The sequence below is a fragment of the Orcinus orca genome, chromosome 3 (genome assembly GCF_937001465.1).
Source record: "Orcinus orca chromosome 3, mOrcOrc1.1, whole genome shotgun sequence".
NCBI lineage: Eukaryota > Metazoa > Chordata > Mammalia > Artiodactyla > Delphinidae > Orcinus > Orcinus orca.
Window position 1 is genome coordinate 75,388,340 of NC_064561.1, and position 19,684 is coordinate 75,408,023.

At 36.7% G+C, this 19,684-nt stretch overlaps 1 protein-coding gene across 4 annotated transcripts in view; it reads right to left on the bottom strand.

Annotated features, from left to right (window-relative positions):
- RAD50 (RAD50 double strand break repair protein) overlaps positions 1–19,684 on the bottom strand; it is a 234,237-nt gene that overhangs the window by 28,602 nt on the left and 185,951 nt on the right. For all 4 annotated transcript variants that reach the window (XM_049707229.1, XM_033405883.2, XM_033405882.2 and 1 more), the window contains 8 exons: positions 17,790–17,979; positions 17,223–17,349; positions 16,409–16,602; positions 12,491–12,601; positions 11,955–12,047; positions 11,754–11,867; positions 5,802–5,929; positions 3,272–3,496 (listed from right to left, as the gene is read on the bottom strand). In XM_049707229.1, the coding sequence (XP_049563186.1) occupies positions 3,272–3,496; positions 5,802–5,929; positions 11,754–11,867; positions 11,955–12,047; positions 12,491–12,601; positions 16,409–16,602; positions 17,223–17,349; positions 17,790–17,979 (1,182 nt within the window). The remainder of the gene's footprint in view (positions 1–3,271; positions 3,497–5,801; positions 5,930–11,753; positions 11,868–11,954; positions 12,048–12,490; positions 12,602–16,408; positions 16,603–17,222; positions 17,350–17,789; positions 17,980–19,684) is intronic.

Here is a 19,684-nt window from a genome sequence, read left to right on the forward strand (position 1 = left end):
CGGTCCGGGAAGATCCCACATGTCGCGGAGCGGTTGGGCCCGTGAGCCATGGCCACTGAGCCTGCGCGTCCGGAGCCTGTGCTCCGCAACGGGAGAGGCCACAACAGTGAGAGGCCTGCGTACCGCAAAAAAAAAAAAAAAAAAAAAAGATGGAGAGATATACTATGTTCTTGGATTGGAAGAATCAACACTGTGAAAATGACTATACTACCCAAAGTAATCTACAGATTCAATGCAATTCCCAGCAAACTACCACTGGCATTTTTCACAGAAGTAGAACAAAAAATTTCACAATTTGTATGGAAACACTAAAGACCCTGAATAGCCAAAGTAATCTTGAGAAAGAAAAACGGAGCTGGAGGAATCAGGCTCCCTGACTTCAGACTATACTACAAAGCTGCACTAATCAAGACAGTATGCTACTGGCACAGAAACAAATACAGATCAATGGAACAGGATAGAAAGCTCAGAGATCAACGCACGCACATATGGTGACCTTATCTTTGATAAAGGAGGCAAGAATATACAGCGGAGTAAAGTCAGCCTCTTCAATAAGTGGTGCTGGGAAAACTGGACAGCTTCGTGTAAAAGAATGAAATTAGAACACTCCCTAACACCATACACAAAAATAAACTCAAAATGGATTAGAGACCTAAATGTAAGGCTAGATACTATCAAACTCTTAAAGGAAAACACAGGCAGAACACTCTATGACATAAATCACAGCAAGATCCTTTTTGACCCACCTCGTAGAGAAATAAAAATAAAAACAAAAATAAACAAATGGGACCTAATGAAACTTAAACGCTTTTGCACAGCAAAAGAAACCATAAACAAGAAGAAAAGACAACCCTGAGAATAGGAGAAAATATTTGCAAATGAAGCAACTTACAAATGATTAATCTCCAAAATTTACAAGCAGCTCATGCAGCTCAATATCAAAAAAGCAAACAAACCAATCCAAAAGTGGGCAGATGACCTAAATAGACATTTCTCCAAAGAAGATATACAGATTGCCAACAAACACATAAAAAAATGGTCAACATCATAAATCATTAGAGAAAAGCGAATCAAAACTACCATGAGATATCATCTCACACCGGTCAGAATGGCCATCCTCAAAAAATCTAGAAACAATAAATGCTGGAGAGAGTGTGGAGAAAAAGGAACCCTCTTGCACTGCTGGTGGGAATGTAAATTGATACAGCCACTATGGAGAACAGTATGGAGGTTCCGTAAAAAACTAAAAATGGAACTACCATACGACCCAGCAATCCCACTACTGGGCATATACCATGAGAAAACCATAATTCAAAAAGAGTCATGTACCACAATGTTCACTGCAGCTCTATTTACAATAGCCAGGACATGGAAGCAACCTAAGTGTTCATCAACAGATGAATGGATAAAGAAGATGTGGCACATATATACAATGGACCTTACTCAGCCATAAAAAGAAATGAAATTGAGTTATTTGTAGTGAGATGGATGGACCCAGAGTCTGTCATACAGAGTGAAGTAAGTCAGAAAGAGAAAAACAAATACTGTATGCTAACACATATATATGGAATCTAAAAAAAAAAGAAAAGAAAAAAATGGTCATGAAGAACCTAGGGGCAAGACGGGAGTAAAGACACAGACCTACTAGAGAATGGACTTGAGGATACGGGAGGGGGAAGGGTAAGCTGGGACAAAGTGAGAGAGTGGCATGGACATATATACACTACCAAACGTAAAACTGATAGCTAGTGGGAAGCAGCCGCATAGCACAGGGAGATCAGCTCGGTGCTTTGTGACCACCTAGAGGGGTGGGATGGGGGGTCCAAGGGAGGGAGACGCAAGAGGGAAGAGATATGGGGACATATGTATAACTGGTTCACTTTGTTATAAAGCAGAAACTAACACACCATTGTAAAGCAATTATACTCCAATAGAGATGTTTGTTTGTTTTTGCGGTACACGGGCCTCTCACTGTTGTGGCCTCTCACTGTTGTGGCCTCTCCCGTTGCAGAGCACAGGCTCCAGACGCGCAGGCTCAGCGGCCATGGCTCACGGGCCCAGCCGCTCCACAGCACGTGGGATCTTCCCGGACCTGGGCACGAACCCGTGTCCCCTGCATCGGCAGGCGGACTCTCAACCACTGCGCCACCAGGGAAGCCCTCCAATAAAGATGTTTAAAAAAATAAAGTAAAAATAAAACCCATTAGATTTGCAAAAATTAAGAATCGACAAAATCAGTGTCAAAGAATGCATCAACGAGAACCCTTATATTCCGCTAGTGGTATAAATTAGTAAAATCACTTCGGAAAACAATATAACATTATTTTGTAAAATTGAGCATACCCTGCAACCCAGCAATTTTACTCCCACATGTACTCTAGAGAATCTCTTACACCTTTGCTCTGTAAGACATGACAAGAATGTTCCTAGAAGCAAGGGTTATATCAGTAAAGAGCTGGAAACAACCCAAATGTCCATCTACCCAAAAATGGATATATTATGGTATATTTCCACAAAAGAATTCTGTACATCAGTGAAAATGCATATACCACAGCTATAAGCAACTTAAGTAAATAAAAGCAAAATAAAGTAAAACAAGCTAAAAAGCAAATTCTAGAAGCATTCTCAGAGTATGATATCATTTTTTTTTAAAAGCTCAAAACATGATACATATGATAAAATTATTTTTAAAAAGCAGAGAGCAGGGCTTCCCTAGTGGTGCAGTGGTTGAGAGTCTGCCTGCCGATGCAGGGGACACGGGTTCATGCCCCGGTCCAGGAAGATCCCACATGCTGTGGAGCAGCTGGGACTGGGAGCCATGGCCGCTGAGCCTGCGCGTCCGGAGCCTGTGCTCCGCAACGGGAGAGGCCACAACAGTGAGAGGCCCGCGTACCGCAAAAAAAAAAAAAAAACAACAAAAAAACACAGAGAGCAAAAATCTGTGTCAGTGGTTACGAAAAGTGAGGATGACAAATGGTTGAGATAAGGAGGAGCATCTATGTGGATGGCAGTTAGTGATAATGGTAGAGTTCTTGGATTGTGTATGGGGGTGGTGGGATCATGAGTGCACCTTAATATTAATATCCTTTATAACTTTACTTCCTAATTCAAGTAAGCATGTGTGTATGTGTACACACATATACACATATATTTTTCCATTCTGTGGTAGGTATGAAATACATTAAATAAGTTTAAAAGGGTGAAAGTAAGACTAAATTATGCTAGTTGATACTGATTGCAACGGGAACCAAATCCCCAGTCCAATACTTACTGGTCAAGGGTCTTATAATAAATGTCCAGATCCTTGTTCACAAGCTCTGTTGTTCTCATAACAATCATCATTTCCCTATACTTTTCCTCGGCATCCCGAAATTGAGGGTCTCGAAGTTCTTTCTTAAAACGAATAATTTCTTCCTCATAACCTTCCTGTCGCCCTATTGCCGAACCGAGATTTCTTTTTATATTTTCTATTTTTTCTTCCAACTTCTGATGTTCACTAGGAGGGAAAACGACAAATGAGGACCATTTTTAGATTTTAGCAGCCTAAAGTGGAAAAGACAGATTTCTCCAGATAGATAAATATCATTTATCATTCTCCTTAGCAATCAGCATATGAAAAGTCTCTCCTTGCTTTTTCTTTAAGGTTTCAGTACTAAGGAAAACTTTCTTCTTTCCAAATCTCTGAAGCATCCAGGTTTTTAAACAGCTGATTTCTGTGTGCTCAATAAAGTACTCTCATAACATGTGAACACTGAAAAAGTTCCTGACGTTTACACACTAACCTAAGAAAAGTACTCTTGGTGATTAATATTACAAATTCACAAACTTCTCATTGTCAAATAAGAATGCTCAGTTACCAACTCTGAGAAGTTACTGAGCAACAGGTATCATCAGTTCGTTCACAGTATGTCAGACAAAAGAAAATTTTATCTCAAAAATTTATGCAGTAGTATTACTAAAAGTTTGTATTTCTCTATTAAAACAAAATTTCTCTTGCATAAGTATAAAAAAGCATCAATAAAGAGAGGGGATATATGTATACGTATAGCTGATTCACTTTGCTGTACAGTAGAAACTAACACAACATTGTAAAGCAACTATACTCCAATAAAAATTTTAAAAAAAGAAAAGAAAAACATGAAGAGGAGTTCCAAAAAACAAAGCATCAATACTGACAAAAAAGTAAAATACTTGGGCTTCCCTGGTGGCGCAGTGGTTGAGAGTCCGCCTGCTGATGCAGGGGACATGGGTTCGTGCCCCGGTCTGGGAGGATCCCACGTGCCACGGAGCGGCTAGGCCCGTGAGCCATGGCCACTGAGTCTGCGCATCCAGAGCCTGTGCTCTGCAACACAAGAGGCCACAACAGTGAGAGGCCCGCGTACCACAAAAAAAAAAAAAAAAAAGTAAAATACTTAAACTTTTCTGATAACTTGGTAGATAATACAGATTTTAACGTATGCTTTAAAAATCTTCATTTATTTAACAATTACTTATTAGGCATCCTCTTATTTGCCAGGCACTTCTCTCAAGATTATGAACATCCTTATAGAACTGGCCTGATTATCTGTTTTGTTGACATTTCTGTTGTGTCCTGGTTGAAGAAAGGTTTGAAAAAGAGAAGTTATGCTTAGTAGTCTGAATGAATGTAAAAAGCACTGTTATGTACTAATTACAGAAGGAATTATAAAAATATCTGTTTTTGATCTTTAGTAGCAAGGAATAAACTGTTTCATTTAAAACTTGTTCTATAAGCTTCACTTTTTTTTTTTCATCTTGGCACCAAGAACACCAACATTACAGTGTTAAAGAGCTGAGGCTTGGAAGCTAGGATATCTGGTCACATTCCTGGCTTTCATTCTAATTTCCTATGATCTTTTTTTCTGGGTCTCAGTGTCCTAATGCATAAAAAACAAACAGGCTGAAAGATGAAGAGCTCTTCTAGTTGTTAAGTCTGATCTCCTTGATATATGAAAGTTATTTAAAATAGCTAAACCAAGAGAACTTACAATAACATAGGAGTAACTATTTGTTAGGTTTTAATAACTAAATTAAATTTCAATTTATTATATCCTTTAGAAAAACTTAAGCATTCTTTGATTCAGATTTCTTTGTGAAATCACAAGAAAAATGAAAAATCTACAAGGAATGGCTGAATGAATGAATATATCCAACCAGCTGAGGTGGTTCCAAAAAATCTATTTGGCTAGTACAACCTTTTACACCAGTCTAGTGCCTTAGCATCAACCAGGTTCTTACAGAATTCCTAAGGCAACTGTGAGGCAGAGAAAGCAAGAATCAAATCTTTTCTGCTGTAGCAGGAAGACAGCAACTACAGTAAGTACCAATAAAACCAGATAAAAGAAGAATTCTATTAATCGCAAAAATGATGCTCTGGTTTGCGCATAATTACACCTGGGACCATGTAGAATGGATCATCAATATCAAATTGCTTTGGCAATAACTCCATTAAGAGTTAAGCATTAAGCTCTGACCCAGGCAGGGTCCAGAGGACATATTTATGCCATAATCTTGTGAAGCAGGCTCGCAAAAGTCTGGGAACTTGGTATTTTTAATACTGGCCATCACTGCATAGTCATAGTGTGACTATAAATTCTATATTACTACTTCAGCTTGTAAAGCCATGAAATACATTTGTAAAAAAAGTGCCCATCTTCCTTTAAGTCTGAAAGGACACCTTGGCTACAGGCTTACATTCTTTGTCAAAAACATGTATTGAATATTTTTCACATTTCAATAATAAAGACCTTTATTTAAACTAAAGATTATTTTTTAAAACACACTTTTTCATTTGTAAAACCTGCATTTGACCCATTTCCTTCAAATGTTGTTTTCTTTCTTCTTCAACTTCTTTTAGTTCTTCATTCCTTTTTCTTAAAGTAAGGTTATCCTGTAGCCACCTTTCTTGTATCTAAATGTAAATATTAAATTCGTTAATAAAAATAATCAAGTTACCAACATGTGATTCATAGCAGGCAACTGGTGACAGGTAGTGCTAATTCTGCCTTAGAATCATGTGTATCTCAGCAGAGGGAGAAGAAGCCAGTGTAAAGGAATCTCCAGGCCTGGAGGAATCTGGATGGCCCATATACACACAAAACAGACATTAAAATGATGAGATAAAATGATATAACTGGATTTTTAATATTTTATACCTATGCCCCATTGGATCATCTTGCATAAGAACCTCACAATGGAGCCTAGTGATCTAAAAGATAAAAAGAGAGCAAGACTACTACCAAAGTCTCCCCAACTTTTTTTTCCCTAGTTGTATTTGTCTACTAACGTGTGCCAAGACCATTATATACTGTTAAGTATGTCAGATAAGATTTTTACCTTCAAGCTGACAATCATACAAGGCAGTAAGAAGTTTCACAAAAACAGTAAGTCTATATACTTGATGACACTTTCCTGGCCACTGAATTGCACTGAAAAATTTAAATTTAGCTGTTCTTGTTGAGTAGTTTTGTCCTTAAAAAGCAACCTAAATCATTTGGCAGCGGCAGCAGCACCAACACAATTATTTCAGTACTTTTCCTGGTGATTAAAACGGACTATGTTGTCAAGAGACAAACAGGAAACAATTTATAAGTTGACTCTTTGGAACTTAAAAAAAATTTTCCTGCAGAAAATGGTGGTTTGGCCCATAGAAGCCCGAACAGAAAAAATTCATCCTAAGTTTGGAGTCAGGCCTTCTCAAAGACCCTTCTACAGCAACCCTTGTAGTTGAGATAAACTCAGTGATGTGGGAAGTAGGAGGCAGGGGCAGATCTTTGGTAACACTTCGTTGCCAACAATACTGACACAGGAGTCACCAGGGAAAAAGGATTTGGGAGGTGGGAGAGAAGAAGGGAAGCCAAGGACTTCTCTCATATGCTTAATGTTTGCATCCAACCCTGCCCATCTATGAATCACTATTTTGAGGTTTTTTTTGTTTTTTTAACTGTCATTAAGGTTCCTTTCAGTTTTCCTGGAACTAATAATATAAATATATACGTATCTATTAAAGGAATCGTTATAAGCAGTTAGAGATGACTAAAATGATATGGTTGTAAACGTCCTTTTGTTGCCAAGGCAACCTAATGTGCCACCGCAGCTGCTATGACTCTCCAAGATTCTCCCATGGGGAACTATGCTTATACATTTTCCTTATTAGGAACAAAAGAATGTGGCACTGCTCGCTTTCATCTAATATTATATAACAATGGAATTTGCTTTCATGAATACCTGAAAGGACTATTTAAAGGGCTATCACATTTTTAGGTGAGACTGATTTTTTCATGAAATAATGTTCCTGGTCTGTTATCCTGCATGGTCACCAGAAAGCTAGGGATTTCCTTCTTTTAGGTCAGCTTCTAATTGCTCTTTCATTCTGAAAGACAGTATATAGCACAGTAGTTAAAGAGCATAGGCTTTGAAGTCAGATATACCTAAGCTCAAATCTCAGCATTACAACTTTCAAATAGGATGACTTTGGACAAGTTAGTTTAAATTCTCTGAGCCTTCTAAAGATTAAAATAGTTAGTGTATGTAAAAAGTACTAAGTACAGTGCCTGGCTCAATAACTGCTAGTGAAATACCTTTTGGGTCAAATCTGTCCTTATACTTTAAGCAGTAAAAATTCCAGTTAGTCTTCAAAATAGAAAATAGGAGAGAAAGAAGAGATAAAGTATCAGAGAAAACCAGATGTAGGTATACTACACCAAAACTGTTTTCCTATTATACTAGCAATTTGACAATGTAGGGTCAAGTTCTACCTCTGTTACTCACTACTTTTGTGACCTTGGGCAATTTAGGTCAACTCCAGTTCCCTTCATCTGAAAAATGAGGGAGGAAGATTATTAAACTTCCAAATTTTAAAATTCTGTGGAGTAAATTTAATAGGGCTTAAGTGCGTAAATAAGCTGTTAGGCTCCTCAACTCTTAAGATAGTAACCTGAATCACTCAGCTCAGAGAGCAGTTAATGCATGCAGCTGGCCACTTACAGAAACCATAAAAGTTAGCTGCTTTCTAGTTACCTGTGATAGAGTAATATGCTGAATAAACCCCATTCCAAAATCCACCAAAAGTCTGGTTGGAGAAAATGCCATTTATAGAGAATTTCCTGAAAGCCATGCGGTGCTCTGACTCAGTGATTGATAGTTAAGGGGATACATCAGAACCTCTGAGGAACTTTAACAAAATATACATGCATATGTGTATGCCCATGCCCCAGAGGTTCCCATTTATTGGTCTGGAATGGAGAAAGAGATGTGTATTTTCAATAACCCAGGTGATTTTTTTTTTAAGTTTGAGATGTAATTCATATACCATAAAATTCACCAATTTAAAGTGTACAATTCAGTGGTTTCAGTATATTCACAAGGTTCTCATTCCAGTACATTTTATCACCCCAAATAGAAACTCCATACCCATTAGCAGTCACTCTCTATTCCCTTTTCTTTCCTTCCCCCCAACCCCCACCAACACTCCTCTGCTTTCTGTCTCTATGGATTTGCCTATTCTGTACATTTCATATAAATGGAATCATACAATATGGTCTTTTGTGATTGACTTCATTTAGCATAATGTTTTCAAGGTTTGTCCATGTTGCAGCATCTATCAATATTTCATTCCTTTTAATGGCTGAGTAATATTCCATGATGGTTAATTTTATGTGTCAACTTGACACCACAGGGTGCCAAGGCATTTGGTCAAACATTATTCTGAGTGTCTTTGACAGTGTTTCTGGATGAGATTAACATTTACATTGGTAGACTGAATAAGTAAAGCAGACTGCCCTTCCTAATGTGGGTGGGCCTCATCCAGTCAACTAAAGACGTGAACAGAACAAAAAAGGCTGAATAAGGGGTAACTCATCCTGCCTGACTGTATGAGGTGGGACAGTGGTTTTTTCCTGCCTTCATATTTAAACTGAAACCTCAGCTCTTCTTGGATCTAGAGCCTATTAGCTCTCCCAGTTCTCAGGCTTCAGACTCAAACTGGAACTACACCATCAAGCTCTCCTGAGCCTCCAGCTTGCCAACCACATATCTTGGGACATCTCAGCCTCCACAATCACTTGAGTTAATTCCTTATAATAAATTTCTTTATCTATATCTATATCTTTATCTGTATCTATATTTATTGATCTCTTACTGGCTTTACTTCTCTGGAGATCCCTGACAAATACATATGAATATACCAAATTTTATTCATCTGTTCATCAGCTGATAACCATTTGGGCTGTTTTCCATATTTTGACTGTCATTAATAATGCTGCTATACGGGAAGAGATATGGGAATATATGTATATATATAACTGAATCATTTTGTTGTGAAGCTGAAACTAACATACCATTGTAAAGCAATTATACTCCAATAAAAAAAAAATAATGCTGCTATAAACATTCTTGTACAAGTTTTAATGTAAACATATATTGTACGTTTTCTTGGTTATTATACACTTAGCAGTGGGAAAAACCCAGGTGATCTTGATGGGTGCCTATAGCTAACTTTTGCTCTCCAAACACTCTAACATTTATTTTAGGCTCCAATCACACCACCTTCTACAGTCATCAAGGGATGATAAAGGTGCTGAAACACACTGCAAAAACAAACAAACAAAAACAACCATGAAGTTTGTTGAAGACCTGCTTCTTATTAATCTATATAGTGTCTTCCTTTCCATGAATGCCTATGGAGACATTTTTCTCTGGTCTCAGTCCAGAGAAATGGTTTGTTTTTAGCTTTGAGACAATGTGAAACTTAATTAATTATGACTTTCTCTCTTCATGTGACTACTAAAATCTTTAGCAAGCATATCAGATTTCATGGCCTACGTTTTATATACTTACTACTCTCCTGGTTTCATTGCCTTCTTCTTGTCCTTATTTCCACATTGTCTCATTTTCTCATCAATTTAAAATGTTATTTAGCATTGCTCTATGTATATAACTTAGTAAACGATTTCTAGAACATGGTAGGTTATAAAAGTAAACTAATATAGTCAGATCCACTAAATTTAGACCTTCAACTTGAAAAGGGTCACAGACTGGTGTATCTTAATTATCTCTCTATATTTGTATGGACATTACTGATTTACAGATTGTGATTTTAAATAGAAAACCCACAAGCTAGTGATAACTAAGTATTTTGTTATACATGCTTCATAAATTTATATAGCATTTACTAGATGGCAGAGATTTGATTTACCTTTGACTGATATTCATATATTTGACATTCCTGGCACTATGGCCAGAGATTCTGCAGAAAACGGGTATGGCTAATCTTCAAAGAGATTTTAACCATTGTTTATAACCAAGTGATTAAAGCTTTCAAATAGCAAATTTTATTCAAAACAGCAGGAACAGAGAAGCGGTGTAGTTTTTAAAGGCATTAACTATCATGCTTATATAAGGCATGCTGAAAATTATTTTCTTAATGTGATTTTAATTATACTGTGGAAATTAATTTCCTTAATCAAGAAAGTAAATGATAAAGGAATCAACTGAAAAACAACTTAGTATATACATATTTTACTTACAGACAACTTTTAAGAATGATACCTAGAAATGAGATTGAGAATTGGCAGAAGGGGAAGGAGACTTTAATTTTATGCTTTTATGTTTAAACTTTTACCAGGTAAGTCTTTTACTGAAAATAAAAATTAAAAAAGGAAAGAAGAAAAGACAATGTTATTAGAATTGCTTTTCTCAGGGAACCCTCCTACAATGTTGGTGGGAATGTAAGTTGGTACAGCCACTGTGGAAAACAGTATGGAGGCTCCTCAGAAAACTAAAAACAGAACTACCATATGATCCAGCAACCTCACTCCTGGGCATATATCCAGACAAAATTATAATTCAAAAAGATACGTGCACCCCTACATTCATATCAGCACTATTCACAATAGCCAAGACATGGAAACAACCTAAATGTCCATCAACAGATGAATAAAGATGTGTTACATATATACAAGGGAACTCAGCCATAAAAAAAACAAAATAATGCCATTTGCAGCAACATGGATGCAACTAGAGATTATCATACTATGTAAGTCAGAAAGATAAATAACCATAGGATATCATTAATATGTGGAATCTAAAATGTGACACAAATGAACCTATCTATGAAACAGAATCAGGGACATAGAGCAGAGACTATGGTGGCCAAGGGGAAGGAGGGTGGGAGAGGGTTGGACTGGGAGTTTGGGATTAGCATACACAAAAACTGGTATATATAGAATGGATAAACAACAAGGTCCTACTGTATAGCACACGGAAATATAATCAATATCCTGTGATAAACCATAATGGAACAGAATATGAAAAAATATATATATGTAACTGAGTCACTTTGCTGTACAGCAGTAGCTAACACAACACTGTAATTCAACTATACTTTAATAAAAAATAAATTTAAAAAAAGAATACAATCAGGTAAAAATGTTATAACGAGAAGAATCACAACAGCTTGAGTTATACCAAATGCACTTTTTATTATTTCATTTTACAAATGAAAATATGTCTCTTTTTATACTGCCAAAGGAAAATTTTGTGTCTCAGTAACATAAAAAAGAAACATACTTTTTATATAAACATATACACATAAAAAAAAAAAGAATTGCTTTTCTCTACTGTTTGCATTTCTACTCAATGCAAGTATTGAAAATAAACGTAAAAAGTAAAAAAGAAAGATAAGAATGTTACTGGTATAAATGCCACCATAAATCATTAGCAAAAAAAGGACCTACCTTCTGTGTATCAATATCTTGTCTCATGATTCCCATTTCCTTATTAATCTTTTCTTTGTGTTTCTCACATTCACTTAGTTGAGCTATTACTTTATTAAGTTCAGTTTCTTTTTGCTACAAAAATGAAAATTTCTTAAGCACAAGAAATAAAAATATAAACAATCATTTTAAATTATATTCAATTAAGTAGTTTTAAATTACCTTCTTATAGTCATCTTTTCCATCTTGAATATAATTCTCAATGTCTTTCACATAACCATGAATATTTTTAACCTTCTCTTTGATATCATTTATCTGTGGAAAAATATTTATTAAAAATATACTAGTTCAGACTAGGGCATTTAAGAAGATTTATTTCCAAGGAATATCTTTTATTAAGATAACAAAAACTTAATAGGAGAGAACAGTGAAATACTGGCTTGGAAGTTAGAAGCCCTGAGTTCCAGTTTCCATCACGAGCAGATTTTATCTGAAATCAAATTTTATGATCTCCCTTTATTACTATGGGATTAGATTAAAAGGTCTCAATTCTCAACTTCTATTTTAGATCAAGAAGCAAAATAATTTACATTTAATCATTCTGAAAACATTTGGAATGTTAAGATTATGTCACAAATATGAAAATACTATTTCATCATGCTTTTAATTTCATGTGAAATACTAGTGTCCAACATGGTGCTCTGAATAATAATTTTAACATATATTTTTGATAACTAAATATATACATGAAATCTTACTTTATCCTGTGCTATTTTGTTGCTTGTATTTTTTTTGTTGATTAATTCTTCTTTCTCCTGCTGGTACTTTTCCAATGTTGTTTCCAAAGGGTTTACCTGCTCTTTAGCATCCTAAGGATATAAAAAATATAAGGTCTTATATAAAATTCCATTATCTTATTTCAGGTGTCACACTTCATAATAAAATCACTTTCTATGTACCAGGCTTTACAAGTCAATTCATTTGCTCCTTCCAACAACCCTATGAGGAAGGTACCATTATTTTCCTGCTATATTTCAGATGAGCACAGAGATGATTTATCCAGGGTCCCAAAAGCCAGTAAATGAAGGAGCCAGGATTCAAATCTCATCCAGCTCCAGAGTCTTTCTCTCATCCAGCTCCAGAGTCTTTCTTTTAACCACTACGCTATACTGCGTCAGCCACTGACTTGATTCTTAATCTACACCACGTACTCCCAATTATATGAGCATGTGGCTTCAGGTATAAATTTTCCTGAGTTTGTAGGGGCCCATATCAGCTCTGTGTGACTGAAAAACAGGAAAGCTCTTTCAGTCCAGGTCTTTCTTTTACAGATGGAAATATGATCATAAAAGAACTTTTTTTTCAATTATTCTTCCATTTTCTGTTACAACTGATGAATCATAATACACAGAGCACTAAGTACGATTCCAAACACAAAACCATGTGATCAAGTTTGTAAACCAAAAATTGAGTTAACAAGCCATACCTTGCCTTCAGCACAGACACAGCGAAATTATAAAGTTTATCTGCTTTTAGCTGCATGGGTAGTGGGATTTCTCATGACTTCTGCTTTTTAAAGTATTCACTCTCATTCTAAAATGGTATGCTATACACAAAACCATCAGTTTTATTCCAGAATATATCATCTTAATAAAAAAAAGTTTTTGTATGCATGTACTGCCAATACATTTAAAAAGGCCCAAATTTTAACAAAAGATTAGACAAGTTCATCAGACAAGAGATCATAAATTATTTTGGCCGAAAAAAAATCTTAAAAAAAAAATATGGGGCTTCCCTGGTGGCTCAGTGGTTGAGAGTCCGCCTGCCGATGCAGGGGACACGGGTTCATGCCCCGGCCCAGGAAGATCCCACGTGCCGCGGAGCGGCTGGGCCCGTGAGCCATGGCCGCTGAGCCTGCGCATCCGGAGCCTGTGCTCCGCAACGGGAGAGGCCACAACAGTGAGAGGCCCACGTACCGCAAAAAAAAAAAAAAAAAAAAAAAAAAAAAAGGCTCAACATTCTGCTTGCAGGTTTCTACAGTGACTGTGAGTGTGTGTGTGTGTGTGTGTGTGTGTGTGTGTGTGTGTGTGTGTGTGTGTGTGTGTGTGTAGATATATAGCTTTTTTTAAGGGAATGGAGTATGGTCTAGTCCACTTTTCCATGGTTGTGTAGGAACTACAATGTCCTTTCCTGGCAAAACAAGAAGTGCAAGGTCTGCATTTCCACCAACTCAATGCAAAGCCCCAAGGGCTTCCTGCAAAGTAAAGCCGGCACGGAGGATCCAATCAATGTCTGCAGCAGGAAAAATTAATGGTGCAAGAAAGGAGGGACTTGATGATAGATGGCTGGTAGGTGGTTCAAATTCTAGAAGTGGTCCTGCAGCTTCAGAACAGACATTTTCTCTGGTCTCAGGCCTGTGTATCCTGACCCAGATCTTTAACCAATATGAAACTGGATGACAAGGACTCAGTTTGCTCAGAAGTCTGATTGAGTGCATCCTCCTTACCTGCTAAAAGTCTGGGTGAAATTTCGACACCAAAGGTGCAATGTAGTTGATTAGAAGTTTCAGCTGAGGCTAGAGTGACAGAACTGCTCTCATTTATTGACTCCTTAGACTTGGGGACACCTTCCTTATCAGTACTAACAGGCCATCACCTAGACCCCTGAAGTTAATATTTTCTACATCTTCTACTCTAGTGTCTGCTGAAGTGTCTGTTAATTCTTCCGTCTTCACTGATACAGATATGGCCTGATGAAAGGAGACTTGTTCACTCTGGGTAGCTGTAAGATGCTCATTTTGGGTCCATCCTTCAGAAAGGTCCTTAATACCTGTTTGCCCCTCAGTTACTGTCTTTGATTGACAGAAAACTTCTTCAGATGTGTTTTCTGAAGCTGGTTTACTACTAATGACAAAAAGTTCATGAAGTTCCTTCAAGGCTGCTGTTACAGATGAGCAAGATTCCTCTGCTGACTCTGGGCTGACAGAGGGCTGACAACTGCCACAGAGACTTAAGAGAAGGGGCAATTCCCATATTTCTTACTTGTTCCAGACATTTCAACACTACTTTCTGGAAGGTGTAAATCCTGAGTGGAAATGGAATTTTAAAGGAAGGGTTACATTTTGATGTTTCTACTTCCATCAAGGGATTATCCAAGGTGAGATAAGATGCACCGATGTTCCTGACATTGGTATTCTGACTGCCTGCTGAATTAATAAGCACAACTAGGGACTGTTCAACTATATCTACTTCCATAACTGTTTCTGAATTTGCGCAGCCAAAGCATCCTGAAGGTAGAATATTTTTCTCTGTACCCGAAAGGTCCACAGTCTGCTGCAGCCTGTCTCAATCATAAAGGAACTTTTGATCTTAAGCTTAGTTTGCTGAGGCCAAGTAGACATTTTATGGTAATTAAGCATACTAGTACATTGACGTTGGTGTGCCCACACTTATTTTGGAAGGAAAGGGGTTTTCAAATAACAAACTATTTTACTAATCAGAAGTCCACATCATTTGGCCTTATAACATCTCTACAGAATAAGTATACGATAACCACTGTTCAAAACCATGATCCTCAAGCACTTTAAGATCCTGAAATACCTAATGAATCCATAAAGGTAGAAAAAATTATTTAGTATTATTATTATTTTTTTTTTTCTCACCATTGTGGCCTCTCCCGTTGCGGAGCACAGGTTCCGGACGCGCAGGCTCAGCAGCCATGCACGGGCCCAGCCGCTCTGCGGCATGTGGGATTTTCCCGGACCGGGGCACGAACCCGTGTCCCCTGCATCGGCAGGTGGACTCTCAACCACTGCACCACCAGGGAAGCCCCTAGTATTATTTCAATGTAGGAATATTTTGTATTAGGAAGTGGTTTGGTGTGGTGGGAAGTCAAATGTCTTACACATCAGAAGACCTACCAGAAAATTAACCCTGCCTCCTACTAACTGTATGAATTTGGGCAAGTCATGGGATATCTGTAAGTCTCAATTTCTTTTCCTATAAAAAGGAGATTTAGTCACATTTATCAAAATGATACACTGAATACAAAATGAGACACTGAACAGTTTAATGTCAAAGTGCTTTATAAGCAATGAAAAATACAAATGTAAGGTAGTACATTTTATACCATACTCTAAGCCTCTGTTATTTTGTAATCCAAAACTACTTAAGAAACATTTACAGTAATTAGTAACAGATTCTAATCAGATTCTAACCAGATTTAATTGGTTGGGTCTTAGATTTGATAAATCTAGATGAGGGATGCCAAATGGGTTCCATTCCATGTGTCAACTCAGTGCCTCCTAAGTGGGAAGTATTCCGAGACTACATCTGGAATTAAAAAGAAAAAGTGCTATGCCTGAGAGGCAGTGTCTGTCAGGGATATAGGATCTGTAGGTAAGACAAACCTCCTATACAAGTAGGAATCCTTATATGGAGTTAGCCAGCCACCGCCAGACCACCTCCAGTAACAGGAAGTTCACTACTTAACCAGGCAGCCAGTTCTTCCTTATTATGGTCAATAAATCTTCCAGAAATTTTTACCTATTAGTAGAAGTTCTATATACCATTTTCACTTGATCCTCACAATAACCATAGTTCTGGCCATTGCCCCAATAAAGAGAATTTCACATATTTGAACTGATTTTTAAAACTAATATGTATGAATGTTTTTACCTTTATTTCTCTGTATAAGGACTGAACTTCAGTGGATAATTCCACAGTCTGCTCCTCCAGTTGCTGACGACGTTGTAAATTAGTGGATATCTGAAGTTTCTCTGATTTAAGTTCATTTGTTGTACTTTTTAGGTGCTGAATTTGTTCCTGCTGGTCCTGTATAAGCTTACGATTCAATTCAATCTTACTGGAAACTGCATGAAAACATATTGATACAGTGATTAATGTAAGGGTATAGAAAATACTATAAGCAGCCTCATTCCAGTTTTATAGGTCTCTGTGGCATTCCCAAAGGCTGAGTTTCTGTGGGTCCCACCTACTGCAATAAAAATGCCACAAGAACCTGTCCAGCTCCCAAACCTGCTTGCTGTCCCCTCCTGAATGGGGCAGATATGACTGAGAAAGAGTACAGCTCATTTGTTACTCATCATTCAAAATCTGTTCTGGGGCTTCCCTGGTGGCGCAGTGGTTGAGAGTCCGCCTGCCAATGCAGGGGACACGAGTTTGTGCCCCAGTCCGGGAAGATCCCACATGCCGCAGAGCAACTAGGCCCGTGAGCCATGGCCACTGAGCCTGTGCGTCCCGCAACGGGAGAGGCCACAACAGTGAGAGGCCCACGTACCACAAAAAAAAAAAAAAATCTGTTCTGCAAAGAAAGGAAACAGAGGAGAAGTGATGCCTTTGAGAAAAGAAACTGCATATACCATGGACTGGAAGAAAGGCTGTTCTTTGTCCACATAATAGTTATAAAATTTATGATAAAAAGCATATGTTGGGAATGTTGAAGTCTTTATAAGGAAACAGTCTCTATTACCTGTATCTAATTTGTGTTGCTTTTCTTGTTTTTCCTGGTTTACTTGTTGAACAGTTCTATCCAAATCTAGTCCTTGGAGTTTAGCTGCTTGTTGTGCAATTTTTCTTTCAACATCCTTAAGTTCCATCTTAAGAATAAATCAAAGTTATTTCCTTTAAGAAACTTATGCCATTATCATTATTCAAAATCTTTAAGAATTAACTGCTTTTACTTTTTAAAATCTAATTTATAACTGCTCTCATATAATTTTAACAAATTTTCAAGGATAAAAATAAAATTAATTTTTATGATGAAATTAATTTAAATGATGTAAACAAAAGGAAGCAGACTAAAAATGAAAAATAAACAAGACTACTTCTTAATTCTCAGAACTTATGGATAATAAAATCTAAACTCAGGAATATAAATAAGCTAAGCAGTTACTCCCTGAGACTACCTGAAATTCAGGATAGGGAACTCTAAACACAATCTGTACCAGAATACTAGCTACTATCTTTAACACTCACATTTCATATTCAAACCACCATGAAACTAGTTTTATTCTGCCTTAAACTGCAGTAAACTTACCTGGAACCTCTCCATAATTGTAACATCTGTCAGACACACTTTAGCACTTTCTTCCTCAGGTATAATTGTACCCAAAAGTGTTTCCTGTTCTTCTATGTCATTCTTTAGGCGCTGTATGTCTCTGTTCACATTCTGCAGTTTGTTTCTTAATTCTGGTATTTCCTTCTCCTTCAAATCAATTATGCTTTGCCTTCACAGAACATACACAATTAAAAATAAGCAATCTAATGTTTTCTCATAATGAGATTGAGGTTATGTATTTTTGGCAAGAATACCACAGAAGTGATGTTGTATCCTTCTTAGGGCAACACATCAGTGGGTACATGATGTCAGTATGTTACTCTTAGTTAAGAAGGTGTCAGCCAGATTTACCCATTGTAAAGTTACTATTTTTCTCTATGTAATCAATAAGTATCATAGGAGAAATACATTGAAGAAAATGTAAATATCCTGTTTCTCCTCAAACCTCTGTCCACTGATTTTATAACTAGTACCTATTGACAGATCTTGATACCAGCAATTTTTACCATATTGTTTGCCAAACTGAAAGATATCTTACAAATTACCTGACCATACTCATCATAAGTGTCAAGACCATGAAAGACCAAGAAAGACTGTCAAAGACAAAGAAGAACTATGGTAGACTACAAGAGCCTAAGGAGAAATAACAAGTATATGCAATGTGGGAATCCTGAGTTGGATCCTGAAATAGACAAAGGATATTAAATAGAAAGACTGCTAAAATTCAAATATGGTTTGTAGTTTAATTAATAGAATTATACCAAAGTTAATTTCTTGACTTTGATAACCATATTATGGTTACATAAACTGTGAACATCAGGAGAAGCTGGGTGAAGGGTATATGTGAATTCTCTGTACTATTTTTGTAAATTTTCTGTAAGTCTAAAATTATTTCAAAATAAAAAAGTTTAAAAACTGATGGAAGGACAGAAGGAAGGAAGGAAAGAAAATAGGAAAGAAGGAAACCACTCAGTCAAATGCTACATGGGTTTATGGTACAAAAGCTGTTAAACCCACTTTACTGCTGCTACTCTAGCTAATGAATTACCATCCCTATGGCAGGTACTGGCCCCACACCTATTTTTGTTGATACCTCTGAAACAATAAAACTTGTATGTAATCTTTAAAAAAAAAAGCTATTAAGCTTTTTTCAGAAAAATCCCAAATTCTTAAAATCAAATTAGTATAATAAATTCAATTGGTTTCTAATGGGAGCCTTATAATAAACCAGAAACTCAAGGATTAGCTCTCAGATATTGTTATTACTTAATGATTTTTTTAAAGTCCAAACTATGAGCAAGAAATGCCAACCTGAATTGATCTGAGTGACAGAGACCTGTAATTTTTTATACCAGAGGAATGAAAAAATTCCCTGAATAAATATGAACATATTCAGATTATGAATAATTCATGCCCACATTACTTCCCAGTGTTATAGACCAGAAGTTGGTCTTAAGTTATGTACCCAGTACCTAGAAAGTGACAAAGCTATGAGAGCCTAATGACAGTCAAGCATTCACTTGACTGGGACATTTTTGCAGAGAACTATAGGCATCCATTCAATTTTAACCCCATTTTTACATTTTCACACACACACAAAAACCCCTTATTGATGTGGTCCAGGTTTTGGTGCCTTCTTTTCTGATGATTACCTAAGACGCTAAAATAAGTACTCTAAGAAACAGTAAAGATATTTCCTGAGAGAATGGTTACTGAGCTCTAGTAGAGTTTTCTCTTTTGTTTTTTAAATTTTTCAGAAACTCAATTTTGTGACAGCATTTTTTTTCCAAGGGAATTTTATGTAAAAGGAACCAACTAACACAGATACAGTACTGAAAAAAACCTGTGGGAAAAATATGGAGTTTTTATTTAAA